Genomic DNA, 24,265 nt, shown 5'->3' with positions numbered 1-24,265 from the left:
GGCTTTTTAATTTACAGCAGAATAATGACATACAGCTGTGCCACCCCCTCACCACTGTACCTGGCATTTAGTATTCATTAGTAACATGAACAGTGAGCAATGGGGAAGGAAGAGCTAGATTCTGGTGCCCCATCCTCTTCAGGGAAGCATCCATCTCTCTCTCTTTGAATCATACACCCTCTAATCTTTTATCATCTTCCTGCCTCCAACATATCTCCGTCTCTCAGCAGCTCAGTAGGTCAGCTTCAAAAGGCAGGCTGCAAGAAATGCAGCTCCAAGCCCTCTCTGTGTGAGGAGACCTACGACCTGAGTCTCCCACTCCTTAGGCTTGTGCCCTAACCACTAGGCAAGGGTGTGGTACTCTTTTACTGTGGTGGGCTGGAGCTTGTGACCCAGGTCCCTGATGTGGGACAAAAATCTCTGTCCTTTCAACCCCACTAAAGAATTCACACTGCCTGAGCTTACCTTCACTGAAGATATCTCACCACTGCAATGAGGTCAGTGCAGGCACAAGAGAGCATCAGGGATGGGTAGCACGGTGACGCTGCATGCCACCTGATCCCTGTGCCACCTGAGGCTGGGTCAGACTTTCCTGAGCTAGGTCCAACCTTTTTGCAGGCTGGATCTAGCCCATGGGCCATAGGTTGCTGACCCCTGAACTAGGCTATTGGCCTAAAACATGGGAAATTGTTCTTTTCTTCTTTACCATGAGTTTCTACAGAACTATAATTTTGGGACTTACTGACTGTATGTGTGTACCTGAAGGATCCTGTTTTGCTGCATGCATGCCTAGCTAAAGTGGAGCCCTACTCTACTGGGTGCATGGGTACTTGTGTTCCCAAAGCCAAATCAAAAACAAAAACTGTCCCTAAGTGCCAAAAAATGCAGTTCCACAGCTGCATACCTGCCTTATAGATGCATAAAGTGAAAGGATTTAGCCCAGAATGTACCTGAACTAATTCTAGTGACTTGTAATATATATGTAGGGTGCTTTGGGGTCACACACACACACACACACACACACACATATACAGTGGCACAGCTTTAGAGGTGCTACCAGGAGATTTTTTGTTTTTTGTGTTTTCCAAGAAATTTCAGCTGGGTTTTTTTCCATAAATGTGTGTTACGAGAAATTAGCCTCTTTTTGTAATTTTCCTATGCCAGCCACACATTTTTGGGTGACACATACTGCTAAAGCAATATTGCTGTCTACACAAAAATTGGCAGACAGGTGAATCTAGAGTAGATTTAGTTGAGTGAGCACTTCCTGAAAAGAAAAACCAATGACCAATGTTAATTATATCATTTTTAATCATAACAAAAATATATGATGAACAGTTACCCACTGAATCAAATTTCATTATATGGAATTTTTTTCAGGTCCCCCATTCTTCTGGCAGATTTTATCTTCTGACGAAGAAAATTTTGTATTAATTTACTGGATAAAACTTTCTCTGTTAGTGAGCAGATAACCTTTATCAACAGCTTTGCCAACATCTGCCTTTGTTGCCTCACTGAATGCTTCAACCTTCAACTAGAAGAGAGAATTTGGACAACAGTTGTGTGTAGAAGGCTGAGTTGTGAGGAGAGAGTAAAGGTGTTACGGTCCACTGTCTGTAGTAGCTATGATAATAGTAAACTGCCATACGTATTTATGCATCACAAACATACATACTCTTGTTTAGACACTGGTTTCATACTTAGAGGTGCTGGCTATTTGCAGCTCTCATTAATTTCAGTCATAGCCATGAGTTGTCAGTGCCTCAGGCTACATATACATACCATAGTGCAAAATCACCCATGTTAAACCTCCAGAATTGGAACAATTGTCTGATCTTGTCTGCTTTATGGACCCTTTCTCTGTAGCTGTTTCTGCAATTGAGCATGTACTCATGGAGTATATTCACCTGTTCTTCTCTGCTCCAATTTCAACAGCATGAGTGATAGCCCTTTAACAAGAGAAAGGCTGTAATGCTGGTACCAGGAGACTTCAAAAGGGTGGGAAGTTGGCAAAGGGACTTGGCCAATGGAAAATAAAATCAAAGGAAGTGCAGCAACCTTGGTAGCAGCCTTTTGAAGCAGACTGGCTGAGAAAAAGTAAGATGAAATTCAAAGGAAGGAGGGGTAAGTGTGTAAGAACATTGTATGACATGAGGGGGGGAAGGAAAAGGAGGAGAACAAAGGAAGAAAAGAACAGAGGAATGGATCAGGACCAGAGAAAGGAGATAGAGAAAAAATCCACCCAGCAACATAAACTCTTGGCTGTTTTTCTGTCTCTGCACTGTGTTTGAATTGCTACCTGACTTACCTTTTATTTAAACAGAGAAAAAAAACTATTAACTTTTCTCCAGTGAGTAGATTCTAAAAGATATTAATGAGGGAGAACTAATAGAGGATAAATGATTTAAGGAAATGATACTAGTACTACTGGGGTATTTACATAATAAGTAAAGACATTTATGATCAAAGTCAGGACTGCCAGAATAAGGGTCTGTAGGTTATTCCTACACAGTCATGTTTCTATCGAATTAAAGGTCCCTTTGAAGGCAAAAATGATCAGGAATCTTTGAATGCTTCTGCCTTATAAAAACATTGTGGATTCTATTTAAGGTCAAATTCCTACACACCTGCTCAGACTGAATAGCATCTTCCTTTATGAGTAGCCCCAATGAAAACCAAAGCAGGTACTTAAGAGTAATTTGTTACTTATCATGAGCAAGTGTTTCAGCATCTGGCCATTAGGAATTACAAAGTGCACTTTCTTATATAATCTAAGTGCCATTTTTCACTGTCCATATTGGTTACTCTTCTGCCCTCTAGAGCAGTAAAGATGACAGTAGCATAGTAATCCTTCACCATCACATCCCTAATGTAATTATAATTAGGCATACACTTGCCATAAGGGGAAAATGACTTGTTCTGCTCCCCATCTTGGCCCTAATTCTTCCATTATCAGCCCATGGTGTCATTTTGCTGAATACAAATGCAATCAGCCTCTAGAATTATTTTTAAACAGAACCCTTTTGAGGCCAGTAGGCTGTGTGAACAAGTGCATCCTCTTAAATTGCTCCTCCTCTCTGAGACTTAGCTGTCATCCTGCCAAGACCTAAATGTATGAGACTGACCTTTAAAAATGTAGAGCAAAGACCTTGAATGAAGGACACAACACCAAGTTGGAGAGGGAGAATATTGATATTATGTGGATTGATTTTGAAATATATTACTTTTTCTGTAATCTCCATTTCAACAGTCATAAATTACAGAAATAAGCAATGAGAGAAAATCAGATTTGTGAAGAAAAAGAGATAATATTCAATCCAAGGGAGAGTGGTGTTTGTGTTCACTAGGTGCCTCTATTTAACAAGTACACTTGCTTCAAGGAAGTGTAGCATAATTCAGGGGTCTTTGTTCAAGCACCACTTGCTCCTGCCAAATCAGACAACGAAGCAATCCAATCAGCATTTTGTGTATACTTTGGACAATTGATTTCCTCCTACTTTTATTGTGCCATGGATCTCACAAATGGGATATGCCATTACATGTGATATGAGATCCAGAAACAAAAAACCCCCTAAATTCCAGAGGATTTGTTGCTTCTTAGAAATTAAATGGTATACTGTGATGTGTGTGACACATCATGCCAGAAATACTCCTCCTATAGTTATTTGTTCCCATTGATGGCAGATGACATAGTGGAGATCCACTTCAGACTATGAAAATAATAAAAATACCTTAATTACCAAATGATAAAAATTGCCCACAGTTTTTCCCCCGTATGTTGTGGAACAAAGCAGTACAAAGCAGCAGGAAAATCAGTTTAAACTTCTACCTCAGAGATTAAGGGAATTCCCTTTTTTCTACATTCCTCATACCCTTGTCCCCAGAATATACATCACACTGAAAAAAAACCAAACATGCCTGGTGAGAAGGCAGCTATTCCTTTCTCTGCTGGACCAAAGCAGCCATCTCGAGGTTTGCTTAACATGATAGGGGCGAAACCAGCTTCATTCAACATTAGACAGAGAATGTACAAAGGTTTAAAATCATTTTGGCCCTTTCTAAGTCAGCATCAAAGGCAGCTGGGCCAGGCTGGAAAATTTAAGCAATTTAATTCAGAGGAAAAGTGTATTGTGTTTAAAGAATGAATCCAGTTGAAAATTTTAATTCCACAACACCACACAGATGATCAGGTTACTCATCTGTCTCTTTTTGTCACATGCCTCCTCATCAACTTTATCCTTTTCTGGAGGACTGCTAATAAAAATCTCTATTTGGTGAATATGGTGTTTCTCCCATCTGGTAAAAACAAAAAACAAAATTTGTGAATGCCCTCCTGCCTAATGACACACATTAAGCACTAAAATCTATGTGACCCATCCAGCAAAACAATGTTGAGGCATTTCTATTGAATATGCTTTTCAGCTATCACACTTCAGTACTGCCTTATGTTTAAAATAGATACTTTGGAACCACCCGGAAACATATTAGGCCACAATAACAAGGTGTCTCTTGATAGGACCAAATTTAATATCACAGTGGCTTTTAAGTAAACTATTCTCTAAATTAGTATGTGGCCCACAAACCATGTAATCTATCCACAGTAGAGGAATCATTTCTATTAATAATCTCTCCATTCTGTAAATAAACCGCCTTTACATCCACGCTAAGCATATGTGGAGCAAACAGAACAGATGGGGGGGGATTTCCCGCTGCAGGTTTCTCTTGCTTAATGATGGTTATTATCAATTCACAAAACTCTCAGCTGTCACCTCTGATTTATTTTCACAGCAAATTTCTGTTTGGGTTCCATAGCTCCTGGCTCTCCTGATGCCATGCACTTCTCCACCCCTTACACCCTCTCCCTCTTTCTGCGCCCAGAAGGGTCAACCTAGATGCCTGCTTATAACACAGCCCCGTTTTGCATCCCGCGGCCTAATCACACCTGACATTTTGTGCTCTGCATTTGTGTCGAGCATGATAGGGCATGTATGGAGGGAACCAGATTTTCAGGTTGTTTCCAGCCTCCTTTCCTTGTCCTCTGAGGGAAAGCGTTAGGGATAAAGACCCACCCCCACCCCCGAAGTTTAATCCTCCATATAAATAGTGGAGGGTTTAACATATAAAGACATCTCAGCACGGAGCCTTTAAAAAATGTTTCCTTTCGTCTCAGCTCTACAGCGAGCGATGCCTTATTTGTTGACCAGACTTACGCCCGCCCCTTTTCACTCCTCTCCTTCCTCCTCCGTGCCCCCTACCCCCTTCTCTGCACATTACTCCATGCCGTGCCCATTGACACAGCCTCACTACGCTCCCTGCGCGCAGCAAGGGCAAGGAAATTCCCTTGCAATAAACAATACCCTCTTCCATCTGCCAGGCGGCTCTTCCCAAGGTCAGCCCTGCTGCGGCAGCAGCTGCAGTGGCGCGGAGCCCCGGCGCGGGGCTGAACTCAGCGGCGGCGGCGGCGGCGGCGGCGGCGGCGCGGCGAGGAGCTGTCCACCCCCCTAGTGCTGAACCCGGCGGCGGCGGCGCGGCGAGGAGCTGTCCATCCCCGCTCGGGCGCTGCAACCTCGCTCCCTCCCGACATCTTCCCAGCGGCAGGCCGGGCTATGGGGGGACCCGGCGCGGGTGAGCCCAGCACCGCTTCGCTCAGGCCCCCGTGCCCCGGACTCGGCTCCGACCCTTCTTCTCCCTGATCCCTCCCTCCCCCAGGTCCCCGCTTGCACAAAGCCGTCGCGGCCATGGAAGAGGAGCTGAAGTGCCCGGTGTGCGGCTCGCTGTTCCGGGAGCCCATCATCCTGCCCTGCTCCCACAATGTCTGCCTGCCCTGCGCCCGCACCATCGCCGTGCAGACCCCGGACACCGAGCAGCACCTGGCCCCCATGCTGCAGCCCCGAGGACCTATGCCAGGGGCAGCAGCTGCTGGGTCTGGGCTGGGGACAGGGCCAGCAGTGGGCTCCGTCCCTGCCTTTGACTATGAGTGCGCAGCGGGTGGCAGTGGGGACCACGCGGACAAGCTAAGCCTGCACAGTGAGACTGACAGTGGCTACGGCTCCTACACCCCCAGCCTTAAGTCGCCCAATGGGGTGCGGGTGCTGCCACTAGTGCCAGCCCCTCCAGGCTCTTCAGCAGCCGCGGCTGCAGCAGCTGCTCCCCGGGGTGCTGCCACCAGCTCGTCCCTCACATGCCCGCAGTGCCACCGCAGCGCCTCCCTGGACCAGCGTGGCCTCCGTGGCTTCCAGCGCAACCGACTGCTGGAGGCCATTGTGCAACGCTACCAGCAAGGCCGTGCCGCCACCTCCGCCAAGTGCCAGCTCTGTGATCGTAGCCCCCCGGAACCGGCTGCCGTCCTGTGTGAGCAATGCGAGGTGCTGTACTGCGCTGCCTGCCAGCTCAAGTGCCACCCATCACGGGGTCCCTTTGCCAAGCACCACCTGGTTCCACCGCCCAGCCTGCAGGGTGCCCCCAGTGGTGATGGTGGAAGCAGCAACAGCGGGGCGAGCAAGGCAGTGGCAGCAGTAGGAGTCGGGGCAGGGGGTGCCCGCAAATTCCCCACATGCACGGATCATGAACTGGAAAACTACAGCATGTACTGTGTGAGCTGCCGGAGCCCCGTGTGCTACCAGTGCCTGGAGGATGGCAAGCACAGTAAGCATGAAGTGAAAGCCCTGGGTGCCATGTGGAAGCAGCACAAGGTAAGCATGGCTATGAGAGAAATGCCCCTGGGAGCTACCCCCTTTCCTTAGGCCCATGCCAGGCTGAGGTGGGAGAAGGAGATAAAAGTGGCCCACAATAACCCTCACTTTTCCCCCTGCCCCACCTTGGGGCCCACAGGAGGGCTATACTGGCTCCTGGCTTAAATAGGAGCAGTCACAGGACTGCTGGAATTTATCTGTGCAGCAGATATCTGCCTTTTCCCCAGAGAAGGGTTATGTGAACCAGGGATTGGTACTAAAATCCACCTTCCCCCCAAAAAAACCTCCAACAAACTACCTCCAAGAGGTCTCTTCCCCACTCCAATTATCCACAAAGTCAGCCATATGCCAGGGGTTGGCCTCATGTTGGTTACAGGCAATATGCCTCCATCTTGACTCACCCAGTGCTAAGGGAAACTGCTCTGACCCCCTCAAGGCACTTGTAAGGTTACTTCTTCTGATCAGATTAATCAAGTGTGACTATTATGGACCAACGATCTAGCCCTACTCTGAGGAAGTGCTCTATTACCTCAGTGGCAGCTCCTGGGGGGATTTTGACTGACTCATCCTGAAATCTTGTGGTTTATCTCACCACCAAGGCTACCTCATTTCTATGACTCTCTTAGAACCTTCAGCATATTTTCCTTCATGCAACTCTCCAACAGGCCCATCATCTTTCCCTCATTTTCCACCAGTCCTTGGGTCTCATGTACCTAGATAGTACATAACTCAAAGGATCCCTCCAGGGACTTTGAAACAGCGTTAATTTATCAGCCTGCAAATCTCAAGTCAAATGTGGCTTCTGCTGTTTACAGTTCTGGTCATCCACATCCGAGAAATAGGAATTCACACTGGAGCAGGTGCAGAGAAAGCCAGTAAGATTATTAAGGGAATGGAGAGCCTGTCTTAGGAGGAGTCAAAAAGAGCATGCTTTTGTAGCTTAGGAAATGAAAGCTAAGAGGGAAAATGATCACTGCTTTAAATATAGAGGAATAAACACCAGGGTGGGGAGAAAAACCTATTGAATATGATCAACTAATTCACTTACTTTTAAAAATCTTCTTCCTTGTTATCCTTGAACTATGCTTATGATCTATCACAGTACCAAAGCTAAATGACAATGTAAGTGGAAGAACAAATGGGTATACACTAGTCATGAATACATTTAGATTGAAAATGAGAAAAAGGCTTCCACCCATTCATGCAATGAGATTCACTACCTGGAACAGTCTTTCAATAAGAGTGTGAGGGACAGAAAACTGAAATGCTTTTAAGACAGACCTTCCAGTCCAATGTTCCCTATGAAACTGGAGAAAATGACTGTTGTTGGACCTTTATCTGTCATACCATTAATGATGATGCATCAGTGGGGGAAGGTGTAGGCCAGGGAATGTTTGGCTCATTGATTGATTACAGGGTGTCATCAAGTTGCATCCTGTACCTTTTGGAGAGTTGGGGGAAAGGAGATTCCCCAGCCATGCTGGCAGTTAAGGATGGAGGTGTGGGGCTTTTACTGGTTAAGGTTTTGTTGTGGGGCAGGTCTCAGTTCTGACCAGTTCACAGATTGTTCCAAATTGATCCATCCCTCATACTGACACTTAGCATATCTGTAGCCACTCAAGGGCTTTGGAAGACAGTGCTTTCAGGACTGGCCTCATATCAAAGAGGGTTTGTTGACTTCTGTGTGGGACATGGAGCTACTGGGCACATCTACATGAGATGTTTACTGTGGAGTTGCCTAATTAGCTCCACAGTAGAGTCTCAGTGTTTTCACATGCAGCCTATTAGGCTACAGTAAACTAATTAACTCTGCCACATTGGCAGGGCTGGCTGGGACTTGAGGGTGTTGCAGTGCAGGGGTTGCCTGCTGGCTAGCCCCACACTAAAGCACCCTCATGTTGGGTTGGGGTGGAGCAGCCCTGGACTAGCAGGCTGACCCCCCTGGTCCCCTGCCAGCTGGGCCTGGTCCAACCTAGCTCAACATGCTGCTGTATAGGGTGCATATGTAAACACAGCATCCAGAAGCAATAAACTCTAGCACAAACTGCACCAGAGTTTATTGTAGCACACTAATTGCATGTGTAGATGCTCCCTCTGGGTAGTTTGATAATGGTAGCTCTGTTTATAAAAAACAGTGTGATTTCATATCTCTTTTGAATGAAGAGGAAGAGAAGATGATCCTAAAATTTATCTGGAATGACATAAAATAAAGTTCATTCTTGCTAAGAAACACAGACATGGAATCAGTTAATAATCAGTCACTACATGCATAGAGTACATTAATTCTCCAGTACTGTACCACTACCCATACTGCAACATGGAAAGGACTCCTTCCAGGGCTCTCACATATGCATGGAAAGCATCTACTATAACACACCTCTTTAGTGAGTGGAGAATGATCCTATCTGTATGTGTAGCTGGCTCTGTTTGCTACAACAGAGGGAAGGCAGGACCATAACCACTCTTCCTCTTTAATCCCTTTTGTGTGTTTAGCATATCTGGGGGCACTAAAAGGTGTTTCCAGCCAGTGAACAAGGGTAGAAAATGTGTGGTTGCTTGCATCCTTCTCCTTAGCTTAATCACATAAGCCATGCCTGTAGAACCTGGGACTGCCTCCAAGAAACAAGACCTACCTATTGGCTTCTTCTCTGCCCATGCCCAAGCCTGACAATTAGGCAGTGTAGGTGGCTTAAAGGAACTCTGAGCAAGTACTTCAGCAAGGAAGGAGAGCCTGAGAGTGGGATGAGGGTGTGCACTCAGGACCCCTCCAAGCCTTATACGCTGCCTAATTGCCAGACTTGTGCAAGCAAAAAACAGAAGCAAGTACAGGCATACCTCATTTTATTGCGCTTCGCTTTATTGCGCTTCTCAGATATTGCATTTTTTACAAATTGAAGGTTTGTGGCAACCCTGTGTTGAGCAAGTCTATCGGCGCCATTTTTCCATCGGTGCCATTTTTCCAACAGCATTTGCTCACTTTACAATTAAGGTATGTACATTGGTTTTTTTAGACATAATGCTATTGCACACTTAATAGACTACAGTATAGTGTAAACATAACTTTTATATGCACTGGGAAACCAAAAAATTCGTGTGACTCGCTTTATTGCGATATTCACTTTATTGTGGTGGTCTGGAACCGAACCCACAACATCTCCAAGGTATGCCTGTATGTAGGGTTTTTTTCCTCAGCAGCAGTGCTAGGCATGACAGGGAAGTGGCACAGGTATAGCTGTAGTGACTGAGAGCCATAATCTGTTGATAGGAAAGAGAATTTTAATTTTTAAAGGTTCATGAAATAAATTCTCATGTGTCATAAACTGCATAGAACTCTGGTTTTCAACCTCATAAAGTTGCAAGTTGAATCATCCCCAGCAGTACTTCAATCGGTGTTTCCAAGCCTAGGTCTTTCCAGCCAGGGGCTTATATTACTCAGCCATTTCCTGAAAAACTTGATTTCCGTGTGTGTTCAGGAGACATTCACTTAACTCATAAGCAGCGGATCATAAATTCACAGCTATTGCGATTTATGCAAATGACAGAATCTGATTTTGAGAATGTTTCCATCAGAAAGCCCGCTGACTCCCTGATGAACATGATTGCTTTAAATATTCAGGGGTGTTTGTCCTTTGTAGATTGTGAAACCCATTTGTGTTGCATGAAAGTCTTCTTTGAGCTACAGCTGATTAACACCTTTTTGAAACAGTGTGATAAACTGTCCTGCTGATCCAGATACATATTAAATTATTTCCTCTTCTTGTTACAAATTTTGTCAGATGAATGAACTAAATTATGTTGTTCTGTGTTTTCACTGCATTTTTCTCCTAAGAGTGTGGTTTCACAGAATGCGATTTCCCCTTGTTATTTATTGTTTCAATCTCATGGTAAAGGCTCAAATAAGAATGGAAAAATAAAATAAACTCATTTTGTGACTCCACTAAACTTCTCTTCTTCTTTCTGTGATCATTAATATTCCTAGAATGTTATAATTTGCAGGAAATAACTATAATGAAACAACTATTGACCACCAGCCTATATCCACATCTCAAGTCCATATTTTGAAGTAATTCGTTATTGTAACTGGACATAAGTATTCAAATGCTGCAATCTGCCTTATAACTTTGGTCATGGTTAGAAAGAAATATCATTGCATGTACAACACCAGTCACAAGGGAGACTTGATCAGCTATAGTAATAATAATAATGCTGACAGATTGTGGTCCTTTTGACTCATGGGTGTGGGGAAAGAAGGTGATACATCTTACCTCTGTATGTTCCATGTAAGCAAATGTATAACTATTTTCATGTATGATTTTGTAGCAGGGGTGGGATCAAAAACTTGAATCAGATAGGGGTCTGTGTAGAGAACTGAAGGGCAGAGAATAGGGAGGTCAGTAGGTTGCTGAGACTAAACACTGGGGGAAGGATATCCATTTAGAATGCAGGCTTCAATGATCCAAAACAAACTGCACCCCATTCACAGAAACTCAGGTGCTCTATCAGAATTTGATGCTTATATCAGGTGATTGAATCAATGCTTGATCTGCTACTGAGGACAGATGGCAAAAAGAATGGTAAATGAGGAATGAGTTATTTTCATAAGACAAAAAACCCACCTGTCTCTCTAAAATGAGGAGAAACAAGTCTTCTGTGCCCTTCCAGATTTGATTACTTGTTCTCCACACTATCTATCTGTTCCTGTATTTAATAAGAGCAGAAGCTTTCTATCCATCTACAGAAGCTTGTTTGATTGTTGGATCCAGTTAAGATAAAATTAAGATACTGGGGGATAGAATAATGTTTGTCAAGAATTATTAATTGTCTTAGACAATGGAGATTGTAACTTGCAATTCAGCTTCAAGCAAATGCTTCCACAACATGAAAGAGAGCTCTGAGTGTACAGCACACTTTTTTATAATAGTTGATGGAGGTTTTAGTCAAGTGAATCCATTTGATTTTAATGGGAAGTATACAGCTAAATCCATTTGCTTGAAAACTATCTTATAAACGCTTTGATAAACAAGGCTATTATCTCAAATGGGTTTAAGGATCAGAGAGTGGGCCTCCTTCTGGGTTGCATATTGCACTTGCATTAGCACAACCACAATTGTCTAATGAGCGCAAGGGTTCGATCTAGAGCCATTTGATCAATATCTTTATCACATTCATATTGAAGTTCTTCAGGGGGGTGGTTATGCCAGAGACGAAATGTATTGTGCCCAGTGACATCAATATCCATGTTGATTGCAATGTGTCTGGATTGACTTAGAATGGTACTGCTGGTGTGATAACCACAGGACCAACCCTATGTAGCATTTGGCTCCACCTACCCTGTGGAATCTGACTCCCTTCCCCATCTGATGTTAGGGAGGGGATAATATGTTGGAGAAGTAGGAATTACACTTCTATTAGGGGCCAGTTATTTTCCTTAGTTTGAGACTGAGGCACACCTGTCCAGTTGGGACCATAATGCCAGCTGGAAAGTGGCAGAAAGTGGCTCATTCCAGCCCCCTCTCTCCATCCTTTGTCAACCCCCTATTTCTCCACCACCACCACCCATGGCCAATGCATGATCAGTACATGCCCCATATGTAAGGTGAGGGGTGTGACCAAAAGGAGTGATAGAAAATGGATATAATCTTCATCATGCCACTCAGGACTAGTTATTCACCAATGTGATTCCATGGCTGGCAAAGCAAACCAAACTCTGGCATCCATCCAACAGTGTATCTCAAGCAAAACCAGGGACGTAAAACCTCCCACTTTACTCAGCCTTAGTGAGGTTGCAGCTGGAGTACTGCATCCATTTTTGGGCCCCCCACTTCAGGAGAGATGTGGATAAGCTTGAGAGAGTCCACAGGAAAGCCACCCACATGATCAAAAGCCAAGAGAGCAAGCCTTACAAGGAGAGGCTGAGGGACATGCAACTCTTCCGCCTGGAGAAGAGAAGGCTCAGGGGGAACTTGGTGGCAGCTGACAAATACAAAAAGGAGGTGCCCCAGGATCTGGGAGAACAGTTGTTCACTGGGGCTCCCCAAGGGATAACAAGGTCTAACAGGCACAAACCTCTGGAAGCCCGATTTAAACTGGACACAAGGAAAAATGTCTTTACAGTCCGAGTGTCCAGGGTCTGGAACAGACTCCCCACTTCAAATGGTGTTTGGATGCTTATCTTGAGGGGGTCATTTGACTCCAGCAGACTTCCTGCCTATGGCAGGAGGGCTGGACTCGATGATCTTGCGAGGTCCCTTCCAGCCCCTAACGTTTATGAATCTGTGAAACATTCTACGCTGATCTGGTAGCACATAAGGCCCTTTGCAAGAGACATGGATCTGCTCCAATAACCCTGGATTTGGTCCAGACACTGTTTCATTAAATTTTATGAAGTACTAAGAATTTGAATGGGTGGATGAATAAATGGATGAATTTAGCATCTCTAATGTAACATAATTATTGTTCTGTCTGTTAGATCAATTATAAGTGAATTATAGTGGACCATGTTCTGTTTTCAGATTTGACACAAATGCAATCCTTATAAATAGTCTTAAAGTAGAAAGACTCCATGAATATAAGAGAAAACTGATTCTTCCTTCAAAATTCACCTCTGGTTCCCATTGAGGGCTAGTTTGTACCTAGCTCTAATGAGACTACACACAGTGAGTAAGACCCTTCCAGGGCTGTTAGGTTTCCCTGACTGATCGGCTGAGGTATGGTATGTAGGTCAAGAGCTGCATAGCCAGCACCTCTCCTTTTCCACTTAATCAAGTGAGTAGAGGGGAAGGAGATAAAGGAGGTGTAGAGACCAGCAAGGGTTGAGATTGAAATGAGCTTACAGAAAGGGGATCTAAGCCATGCTCTTTCTGAGGCTGCTGAATTTTTCTTCCCTTGGGAATCCCTTTGGAACCAGGGAACAACTGATGACATCCTAAGTTACAGTTCATTCCCAGGTCTCTTCCTAGACCAACACATAGCTATGTGCCTGTCCATGTAAAACGCTCCGTCTAAAGGCCAACTCTTATCCTTAGGAATGTAAGGGAGCCCAGAACCCATTGGCTTAATGATAGGTAGTAGGCTTTCCAATTGCTGACATGTGTTGCTGTATCTTCTAATAAGGACAGTTAACAGGGTCCTAGCAAGTCCAGCAGGCAAAAATTTAGCTAAGTGCAGACACTGTGTCAAGAGATCAAGAACCTGATCCTCAGCTTGTGTAAATTGGCCTAGTTCCCTTTGCTTCAATGCATGAAAGAATTAACAGCAGCTGATGACCTGGTTCATTGCCACATTAATGAAGTACAGCTGATAGTTACAGTTATTGGATCATAGAATCAAGGGCTTGGAAAGGACCACAGAGGTCATCTAGTCTATCCTGTTGTATGGGTGCAGAATTAGCCCCTTCTTGAAAATCTCCAGTGAAAAAGATTCCACATTATTTGAGTTCTTGAAGTCTTTAATTCTTGCCAGCTCTTAGTGTCATTTAAACATATTCTAGACCCCGACCCTGCTATCACATCAATAATGGAATGATAGTCCCTGGGGCTTTTCCTGGAAGGGGTGCCAAGGTCCATTTACTATTTTATGGCCTTTATGTGTCCTGTCCAGGGAAATCATTTACGTGAGCTTTTTCAGGTACTACATAACCACAGTTGTACAAGATGCTATATGTGTTTCAGGTTAGTTGGAATCGTGTCATGTTTTATGCTTTGCGAGATAGCACATGCTCATGTAAAGATTACTGTAGTGCATATGCACAAAGAGGTGCAAGAGTTAAGATCCGCTGATCTTGCAGTTAGAACTGATGCTTAATTATCAAGTTATGCAATCCAGCCAACTGAAGCATACATGAGTAAAATGTTATCTTAAAGATGTCTTGCAGAGATTCAAGTTGAAATATTTCTACTTTCAGCCCATAAGTCAAAATGTTTGAAGAAATTTTTCTATCACTTTCCAGAAATATTCACCTCCAGGCTAAGTGGAAACATGGAGAAGTTCAGCCTCAAAGGAAACTTTTTTTGTAATGTCACAAAGGTTGTGTGATGAAAGTTGTATTATGTCTTAGTTGTAGCAGATGTTATAAAGCTAAAGATCTCAGGTTTATAGATAAAAGATTGCTAGTTCAGGAAGCACTTCCAGATTTTTCAGCATGATAGCCACTATATAAAAGTAAGACTATAATTTCCATGTATATATAGGCAGCTGCTGGCTTTTGTAAGTGTTGACTTAATTAGTCATTACATTAACTTAGAATATGTAGACATAATATTTGACTTCCCACACAGTTACCCATTTTAATTCTAATTAAGATTGAAATCCTAACGTATTCTTTTCAAGAAAAATACTTTGTGCATGTAAGAATGCATGTGACATTAAGTAAGCTTTTTGTGTGCTGTTAATTGTAAGAAGTAAGAATTAGTCAGAATCTATTTAAATTTTATCTCTAATTTACTCTTTTGAATTCTTTTCCTTACAGGCACAGCTGTCTCAGGCGTTAAATGGTGTTTCAGATAAAGCAAAGGAAGCTAAAGAATTTTTAGTTCAGCTGAAAAATATATTGCAGCAGATACAGGTAATTGCATAATTCTAGCTGTTTTGATAATACAATAATCAACAGAACTGAATGGATAATTTATTCAATGACTTTAATCTCCTTTGCCATTCCTAAATAACCTGAAATAATCTTCTCTTTTCTTGAATGCATTTGTTAGGCAAAATTATTCATCAAGTAATGTCTGTAAACATTTCTTGGCCTGTAGGTTGTTTGTGTGCAGTTTCTTGTAACAAAAATTGGATATGAGCTGTGTTGATTAGTTTTTGACTGAATTCTATGATCATATAGTATTGCTTATACTCCTTCTGTGAACGAATGTAATTCCTAGGGGTGGGAATTTGATATAAAATTTACAAATTCAAAATTTGCTCCCTGTGTCTGGTCTAATATTTTCTTTAAATGTACTGTTTCTAACACCCCACTTATAAAATTGTTTGTTAGGAAGTTTGTGGAGAGCCAAAACAGAAAAAGGACATAAAATGCTGGTTGCCAAAATGAATTCACTTATTTATTTGAGAGAAATTATTTTTATGTGTGCATTTGGTCAGCTCTGATCATTGGATTTTGAATCATAAGAAGGACAAGTCTAAGCAATGCTTTTTAAACGATTTACAAAATACTATTCAATGAGTTTTTTGCCACGTTGGTCTTGAACAGGGGTCAAGATAAGTCTCCTAATGGGTTCTTAGATGGGCATCAAAGGGACACCAGCCCACCAACTGTTGATGCTGATTTGGTGTAAAGTCACTTGGATGGACTGGATGTGTTTAAGTCAGAAAGCCCGATGAGCTGCATCCAAGGGTACTGAAGGAATTGGCCGGTGTCATAGCAGAACTACTGGCACGGCTGTCTGAGTGCTCATAGTGCTTGGGTCATGTCCCAGAGGACTGGAAAAGGGCCAATATGGTCCCTATTTTCAAGAAGGGGAGGAAGGAGGATCTGAGTAATTACAGGCCAGTCAGTTTCATGTTCATCCTTGGAAAGGTCTTTAAAACGATTATGAAGGATCATATTTGTGGGAGTCCAGCGGGAAAAATAATGCAGCTGGGAAACCAGCATGGATTCATAGCAGGTAGATCATGCCTGACCAATCTGGTTTTGTTTTATTACAGGATCACAAAATGCTTAAATGCAGGAGTAGAGGTGGATGTCATTTTCTTGAATTTTAGCAAGGCCTTTGATACAGTATCTCATCCCATCCCATCCTCATAAATAAATTAAGAGGCTGTGACAGATTTTTACACAGTCCAGTGGGTGGCAAATTGGCTTAGCGATCTCACCCAGAGAGTGCTAATAGACAGGTCAGTATCAACCTGGAAGGATGTGGGTAGTGGGGTCCCGCAGGGTTTGGTCCTCTGTCTTGTACTCTTCAATGTCTTCATCAGTGACTAGGATGTGTGTGTGAAGTGTATTCTGTCCAAGTCTGCAGATGATACTAAATTGTGGGATGAAGTGCATGCTCTGAAGGGTAGGGAATGATTTCAGGCAGACCTGGACAGTACACAATAGGATGCAGTTCAACAAGGACAATGCAGAGTGCTGCTCTTAGGGTACAAAAATATCCAGCACACCTACTGGCTGGGAAGTGACCCTCTGAGCAGCACAGAAGCGGAAAGGGATCTTGGAGTCATAGTGGACTCCAAGATGAACATGAGTTATCAGTGTGGTGAAATCATCAGCAAAGCTAACCGCGCTTTGTCCTGCATCAGCAGATGCATGACGAATAGATCCAAGGAGGTGATACTTCTCCTCTATGCAGCATTGGTCAGACTGCAGTTGGAGTTTTGGGCCCCGTACTTCAAGAATGATGTTGATAGATTTGACAGGGTCCAGAGGAGGGCCACTCGTATGGTCAGGGCTTACAGGACAAGCCCTATGAGGAGAGACTGAGGAACCTGGATCTCTTCAGCCTTAGGAGAAGACTGAGAGGTGATCTTGTGGTTGCCTACAAATTCATTAGGGAGACGCAGCAAGGGATTGGAGATGCTCTGTTCACCAGGGCACTTCTTGGGATAACAAGGAACAATGGTCACAGTCTGACAGCAGATTTAGGCTAAATATCGAGAAGAACTTCTTCACAGTGAGAGTGGCCAAAATTTGAAATGGGGTTCCGAAGGAAGTGGTGCTCTCCCTTACCCTGAGGATCCTTAAGAGAAGGCTTGATAGGCATCTGGCTGGGGTCATCTAACCCCAGCACTCTTTCCCACCTAGGCAGGGGATCATACTTAATGATCTGTTGGGGTCCCTTCCAACCCTAGCATCTATGAATCTATGAAACTTGTATTTCACAAAAAAAGAAATCTGATTTAAATTTGCTTTTTTCATGGGAATGTAGTGTTCATAAATGTTACTGGATTGATAGCCCTTTTCAGTCTGGCACATCCAACATTAGTTCAAGATTCCCCACACTGGCCCCACAGGGCATGAGAGAAGGAATGGTATGAATCTCATCAATGCTCGGTTTCAGCAAGCCTTCTGTGGGATGCACACAGATAGCTATCTACTCTTCTTCTGGCCCCTTTGTCCATCCGCTACCCTTCTTCCTGCATCACACAGAAATTGAAGGCAGGTATTCAAAAAAAATCCAGATTTGGTCTAAAATGAAATTGTGCTTAAAACGTTTAAACCAAAAATGCCGCCAGCATGTGAACTCCTCTGTCACCCTTCTGAGAGTGCAAATAAAGGCACCCACTAGGATTTAACAAAATGAGGACAATTGGCTGTAGGAACTGGTGTGAAGCCACCAATTTCTCTCCCTTTTTCCCAAATGGCTGTTAGTGATAATGAACTTCAGCCAGTCATTGTGAATATGGGACAGATCTGCAGTACTAAGTTAGAAGTGAAAGACTCCTTAAGCCTCTGCTGCACATTAACATATAATATGCAATTAACTGGTTAATCACACAATAAACTTACACCAGCCACACATGCAAAATAATTAACACACCATAAGGATGGCCATCCAGCTATAAAAAAAAAAAAAAGCCAACCAACTATAAAGTTAGTACTTGAAAATGTGTAACAACTCTATAGCTGATTTCTGTCCAACTTGATTTTGAACATGTGGCAGAACCTTTAGTCCCTGATCATGTGTGTTACCCTTCCCCACAAAAACGCTATCCCTCTCCTTCACAAAACCTAACTATGAATATTTACAAATATAAGGCTATGCTGTAAAATCCTTAATGCATACAAATAGAAACACTGGCAGAAAGATGCTGCTATAATTATAATCAAATGGCCAGACATTTTCCACTCTGGTACTCCTTACTGAAACACTAGAGGTGTACCCAAACTAGAAATCTAGATCTAATATCCATCCTTTAGCTAGTAGGAATATCTGGATCCAAAACTGATCCGAGCCTTATATCTTCAGCCTACCTTTATCAGGCCTGAACTAAGACATTACATCTGAACAAGCCAATACACTGGGACTGCTTGGGTACAGATTCATGCTCAGAAACATACCTTTCAGGTCAAGTTACCTGTAAACTCAGTGCTGCAATCTCTGCCATAACATATTTACCCCTAGCAGAACTATTTTAGAAACATTTATAAAAATGAAATAAAATGTAAGTAGTTTTCCTTATTCCATTTAAATCCAGTGCAAGCTGTATAGCCATGCAAGCCTTGCTGGGCAAAACAGAGCTAACAGGAGCTAGTACTTATTTTGCCTGGGGCGGGGATTACAGTGTCACAACTTATGTTTCCTGCCCCTCTCCCCCATTCTCACTTTCTCCCTGGGTTTGTTAGTATCTTCTTTTGATTCTCTTCTTCCGCCTGTCTTTGGTTACTTTCAAGTCGCCTACTCTGTTTTCTCAAACACTTTACCTGTCCACAATTTTCACTGCATTCACTATCTCTTTCCTCTCTAAGGGGCATTGTTGCTGTCACTATATGTTTCTCACTTCTTTCCTTCACTCCCAGGTGCTACAATTCTTCTGCTTTCAGCCTCACATTCCTTTTCATTATAAGGAGACATAATGCAAGACATCCTGTTTGAATTGTTTTGTAGAAGAGGGTGAATTACCATCTCTTATAAACTCCATTCTAGCAGCCTTTGGACAGAAACCAACACTTCCAGATCAACTCGTTAGAGAAAAAATGAGGATGGGAGGATAGGGGGACCCCAGCAGAGGTGGGACACACCAAGTAGGAAGGGGCTGGGGCTTACCAGCCATCCAGCTCATTGCAGTTTGGTTGTTCACTTTGCCTGGTAGCACGGGGTGGGAATGTTATAGGCAGTGCAGTCAGTTCCCAGGGCAAGAAACTACTAGCCCTTAGTGGAAAAGGAAGAAGGAATACAATGGAGAAACACTGACAAACTTGTTCTGAAAAGCCTGAAATACACAGAGGTGAAGAGAAAATCAGAAATGTAGGGGGGAAGAGAGAAAGGGGGAAAAGAATAGTTTTAATGTAATAGATAACCACAGAGACCGTGATTTTCCTTTCACACTCTCTTTGTAGTGAGACAGTTATCCTGACTTCAGCATAGATACTTCTGATTCATACTGGTGCAGGTGAGAGCAGAGGCTTAGTGATGCTCTATCATAGGTACACATCAGAAATAACTTTCCAAGTCAGTAGATTTACACTGGTTGTAAAAGTGGTGTGAGGAAGAAGAGAATGGGGCTCATCAGCCATGGAGCTACATCCATTTTCCTTTTCTTGTTTAGCAGTTCCTTCTATAACTTGGATCAAGTCAACTAGAATAATAGATAGCAAAGAGTAAATGGTATAAATGTTTGGTAACTATCTCAAAGGGGGTACTGCTTTATAGAAGAGATGGCCCTTGCATCTTAAAGCAAAATGTCCATCTAAACCTATTCTACATCAGCAATGGAGAATGAAATGAAATTGATGAATTCATTGGGGGGGGGATTTCAACATGGAAAAACACAACATATAAATAGTCCCTGTATTTTTAAAAACTAAAAGCATTCAGTAAAAGTAATATTCATAGGTCTCATGAGTGAACCAGGAGAGAACTTTGTTAAAGCAATGAATTGGTTCAGGATAGTTCCCCAACTTGTAAGCCCTTTGGTGACTATAGATATAAGATTATATTTGTCTGAGATCCCTGGGCCTGATTCTCCATTGCCTTGAATTCTGGGGAGTCACTTAGCTCATGGGCACAACCCTCCCCGAAGCAAAAAAGTAGTGTTTTCTCTCTGCTTTGCACAAATGTAAATGACAGCCCAAAGTGCATTGGTATGTCTGCTGACAGACTAATTTTTCCTGTAAAGTCAAGCACATGCATAAGTGCTTTGCCAGACTAAGGCCCCAAGAGGAAGAAAATGGAGAACATTGCCAGTTACACTTGTCCTGGGAAACTGCCTACTGATTTATCCAACCTGTGGAGGATGTCTCAAGGGGTATTAGTGGTTATAGCAAATGGAGTCTATTGTCCTCAAGTGCTTAGGAAGGCAATCACATATATCTAATTTTGGCCGAGTGGCCTCACAGTATTTGTAAAAAAATTCCAGTGTGGTAATTAACTTTGATGGGACTCACATATATGAATAAAATTAAAGATGCATTTAAGTGCTTTGCTGGTTCCGAGGTTTGGAGTAAAGAGTATGAAGAGCTTAAATTCTCTCTCCCTCTTCTGGTCTCAAGAACAGCCAGACACCTTGGCCCAAGTCCAACTTTACCTTTACAAGTAAGTAGCACATCCACAGATGATGTGAGCTATGAAAGTGTAATTTCAGGCCACATATATTGATTTTAGAACCTAGAACCCTTTGGAAGGCACATAGCGCTGTGGAAGTCATGGAGAATAGCTGAGGAGAACCTTCCTATCTTTCTTTCCCAGCAGCTTACTAGTTAGGATACTCACCCAGGGAGTGGGAGACCCAGGTTCTAGGCCTCCCTCTCCTAGAGAGGGTTTATGCCTACAATTCCTATTTCCCAGGAAAATACCCAGCCACCAGGCTGAGCTCTGGGTATTGCCAAGAGCTCCTACTGTTGAAATTGGCCCACTGGGCAACCAAGAGGGGCTAGAAGGAGAGCAAGCTAAAAGAAGCATGGCTCAGGGAGATAGTCACTGCCCTTGAAGGGAGGGGAGATCTAGATTCTGACCCCTGCTCCTGTCCTCAGTGCTGGTTCTGAATTTTGCATTTGTTAGTTATTATATAAAAGAAATGGCAGCAGAATAGTTTTTGCCCATTGCAGAAGGCAGGGGCTATAAACCAAGGCCTCCCTTCTCCCCTAGGGCAGTGATCATTTCACTGACTGACACTCCTTCTGGCTTGCTTCTGACCTCACATTCTGTCCTCTCTTGCCTATGCCAGTTAAGCAGTTACATTAAGTCAGTTTTATGGTATAATCATCTTGACAGCGTCCCTTTAGGCATTTTACAGGAAGCAGATATTAATGATGCAACTTGTAATGGAATCACAAAGGAGACTTGACATGCCAAGCTCTTAAAAGGAAACATTTTCTAAATGCAAAATACATTTTAGTAAATAATGGCTTTTGTTGTAAAACTTTGTTTTCATTAATGGATCTCACTATTGTCATCTTCCAGGAAAATGGCTTGGAATATGAAGCCTGTCTTGTTGCTCAATGTGATGCCCTAGTGGATGCATTAACTCGGCAAAAGGCAAAGCTGCTCACTAAAGTTACCAAAGAACGTGAGCACAAACTAAAGGTGAGCACAACTATTATGAACTAACTACATTTGCTCCAGAGAATGTCACCATTGATACCCTAATGGTGGAGGCTAAATTCCTATGACAGTAAATGCCATTATAATTCCCACAGACCAAATCTGATGTATTTTCAGGCCCAGATGAGCAACATACTTAAGTGTGAGTGCAGTGGAACAAGTCAGGAACTTACTAAATCATGGGTCCAGTCTTCACTGAAGCAAAACTTCTATTTGAAGTTTATGGGCTGACTGCTGAGAAGTGCTAAAAATAATCCCAATTTCACATCAGTTAGTGATCCCAGTGCTTGATACCTCTCTGGATTTGGTCAAAAGAAGGAGTCTTGCCTGAAGAAGGATTTACCCCATTCCTTAATTCTTCAAACTCCTAGGATGCCTATCTACTTGCAGTAAGGATGCTCCAGTGTGTTGTAATTAAAGTATATTAGAGCAGACTTGATTAATCAAATCTCCTGGAGCGTGGTAATTACCATGATCCAGCAGACTCCAGCATCTCATGTATTAGCATCCCACACTGAAAAATGGCAGTGGGGTGCTTTAAACAGAGCTTGTTCAAGGAAATTTAGTTAAAGTGCCCCGACTGCTTTTTTCAGCATGGGGACACTGATACAGAAGGCACTCCAGGCGCTTTAATTAGTGCAGCTCTTGGAGCCATGCCAATTAAAGCATCACACCCCCCACTCCTGAAGCACATGTATAAATACCCCCAAATTTCAATGAGCTACACCTGGAGAGTCTTATTTGCTCTCTATGGAAGAGAAATAAAAGAAAGGGGAAGAAAAGAACATTGTAACTGCATTTAGAATAAATGTCTTGCAAAGCTATAGCTTTGTATCTACCAAGTAGCTATTACAATGTTGATGCTTTAGAAATATCTTAGCAGAAATTTAAAAATCTACTTCACATTATTTCAGAAACCCCACACTTTCAAGTACCTACATTTGGTATATCCCAGTAGAGGACTGATTCTTCTCTCACTTACTTATATAAGTCTTACTGTACAACATTTCCATCGGTTGCAACATTACAGCAGTGTAAGTGCACAATCATGTCCAAAATGAGAGTAAATGAGATGTGCCTGTCCCATTACTTTTTCTAGAAATCCATCTGCTGGGGAACAATGATCAATGGAAGATTCTGAAGGGAATCCTAGACCAATGGTTTTCAACCTGTGGTCAGTGGACCCAAGGGGGGCTGCAAAGTATGTCTAAGGGGTCTGCAAAAGATGGCTATGATCAATCAAAAGTATCTGAATACCCAGACTTACAATTCAAAGGGGTCTGCACTTTCATGCAAATTGTTTTAGGGGTCTGCAAATGCAAAAAGGTTGAAAACCACTGTGCTAGACTATGGTCTGCACAGAAACAATCCTCATCATGAGTATGTTTAATATAGTGGGGGCCTGGGCACATGAACCAGGACCTGTGAGGCAAATGGGAATGGGGATTTACCACACAGTCTGCTCTGTAGGAACTGCCCATCTATCTGTTCTTACCCCGCAGTAAGTGAAAGCTGACTCTTGGTAGCTTAATCTTCAACAAAAGAGGGATAAGCTGTCATGGCTCAGATTCCATTTACCATGAGATAAACGCTTGTGCATGAGCTGTTACCACAGAGCACATGACATATCAGTGCCCTGGTTTAAGTTAGAATGTTATTAAAATGTTAAGTTGAAGTGTGGCTGCAAAGACAGTCAAGAGATTCTACACCCATGAGATCTTAACTCCTTTGGCCATGAGCAGATCCCAGCCAAGAACGCTTAATCTTCTTTGAATATTAAGATTCCCTGTATTGCCAAACTGCTTATCAGTATTTACAATGCAGAGCAAATAAATGTAGCTGTTATAGATAGGGTCATGCCCACATGGCAGCTAAAATAAACAGCTTTAATATGCACTTCTGTTCCCTGCTGTTACTGCTTCTGAAATAATGTAATTGTTCTCTGAAAGCTGAGATTATCAGAAGTACTGATGCTACTTTTCCAGGTTGTTTGGGACCAGATAAACCACTGTACCCTGAAGTTACGTCAGTCAACAGGGCTCATGGAATACTGTTTGGAAGTAATCAAAGAGAATGATCCCTCTGGGTTTTTACAGGTATATTTCCTTCTTGTCTTTCTAGTGGGAAAGAAAACCCTCAGCTAGGATAAGCATCTTTCATCTCTCAACTACCCTCTTAATAAGGACCCAAAGTTCTTGCAGTCTGATGGGCAGTATGAAATGAGCTCCGTTCCCTTCCCAGTGGATTGAAGTTTGCATCCCAAAAAAACACCCTTATACATAATAGTTTCAGGAGAGGCCAGGCCTTTACAAGACATAGAAAACTCAGTTCTCCTTTTTGTACAAGTTCCTCTCTGTG

The 24,265-nt window shown here is 42.9% G+C and overlaps 1 protein-coding gene across 4 annotated transcripts in view; it reads left to right on the top strand.

Annotated features, from left to right (window-relative positions):
• The first annotated feature begins 5,523 nt into the window (after window positions 1-5,523).
• TRIM67 (tripartite motif containing 67) overlaps window positions 5,524-24,265 on the top strand; it is a 48,658-nt gene continuing 29,916 nt past the window's right edge. For 3 of the 4 annotated variants that reach the window (XM_090031495.1, XM_090031494.1, XM_090031493.1), the window contains exons 1-4: window positions 5,524-6,692; window positions 15,160-15,255; window positions 21,767-21,889; window positions 23,893-24,003. In XM_090031495.1, coding sequence (XP_089887621.1) covers window positions 5,739-6,692; window positions 15,160-15,255; window positions 21,767-21,889; window positions 23,893-24,003 — 1,284 coding nt within the window. In that variant the 5' untranslated portion in view covers window positions 5,524-5,738. The remainder of the gene's footprint in view (window positions 6,693-15,159; window positions 15,256-21,766; window positions 21,890-23,892; window positions 24,004-24,265) is intronic. The other variant, XM_090031496.1, reaches the window with a different exon arrangement.

The sequence above is a fragment of the Crocodylus siamensis genome, chromosome 1 (assembly GCF_052110815.1).
Source record: "Crocodylus siamensis isolate JL-2025a chromosome 1, ASM5211081v1, whole genome shotgun sequence".
NCBI lineage: Eukaryota > Metazoa > Chordata > Crocodylia > Crocodylidae > Crocodylus > Crocodylus siamensis.
The sequence above is the reverse complement of the archived record's forward strand: the minus strand, read 5'-3'. Positions and strand labels throughout refer to the sequence as shown.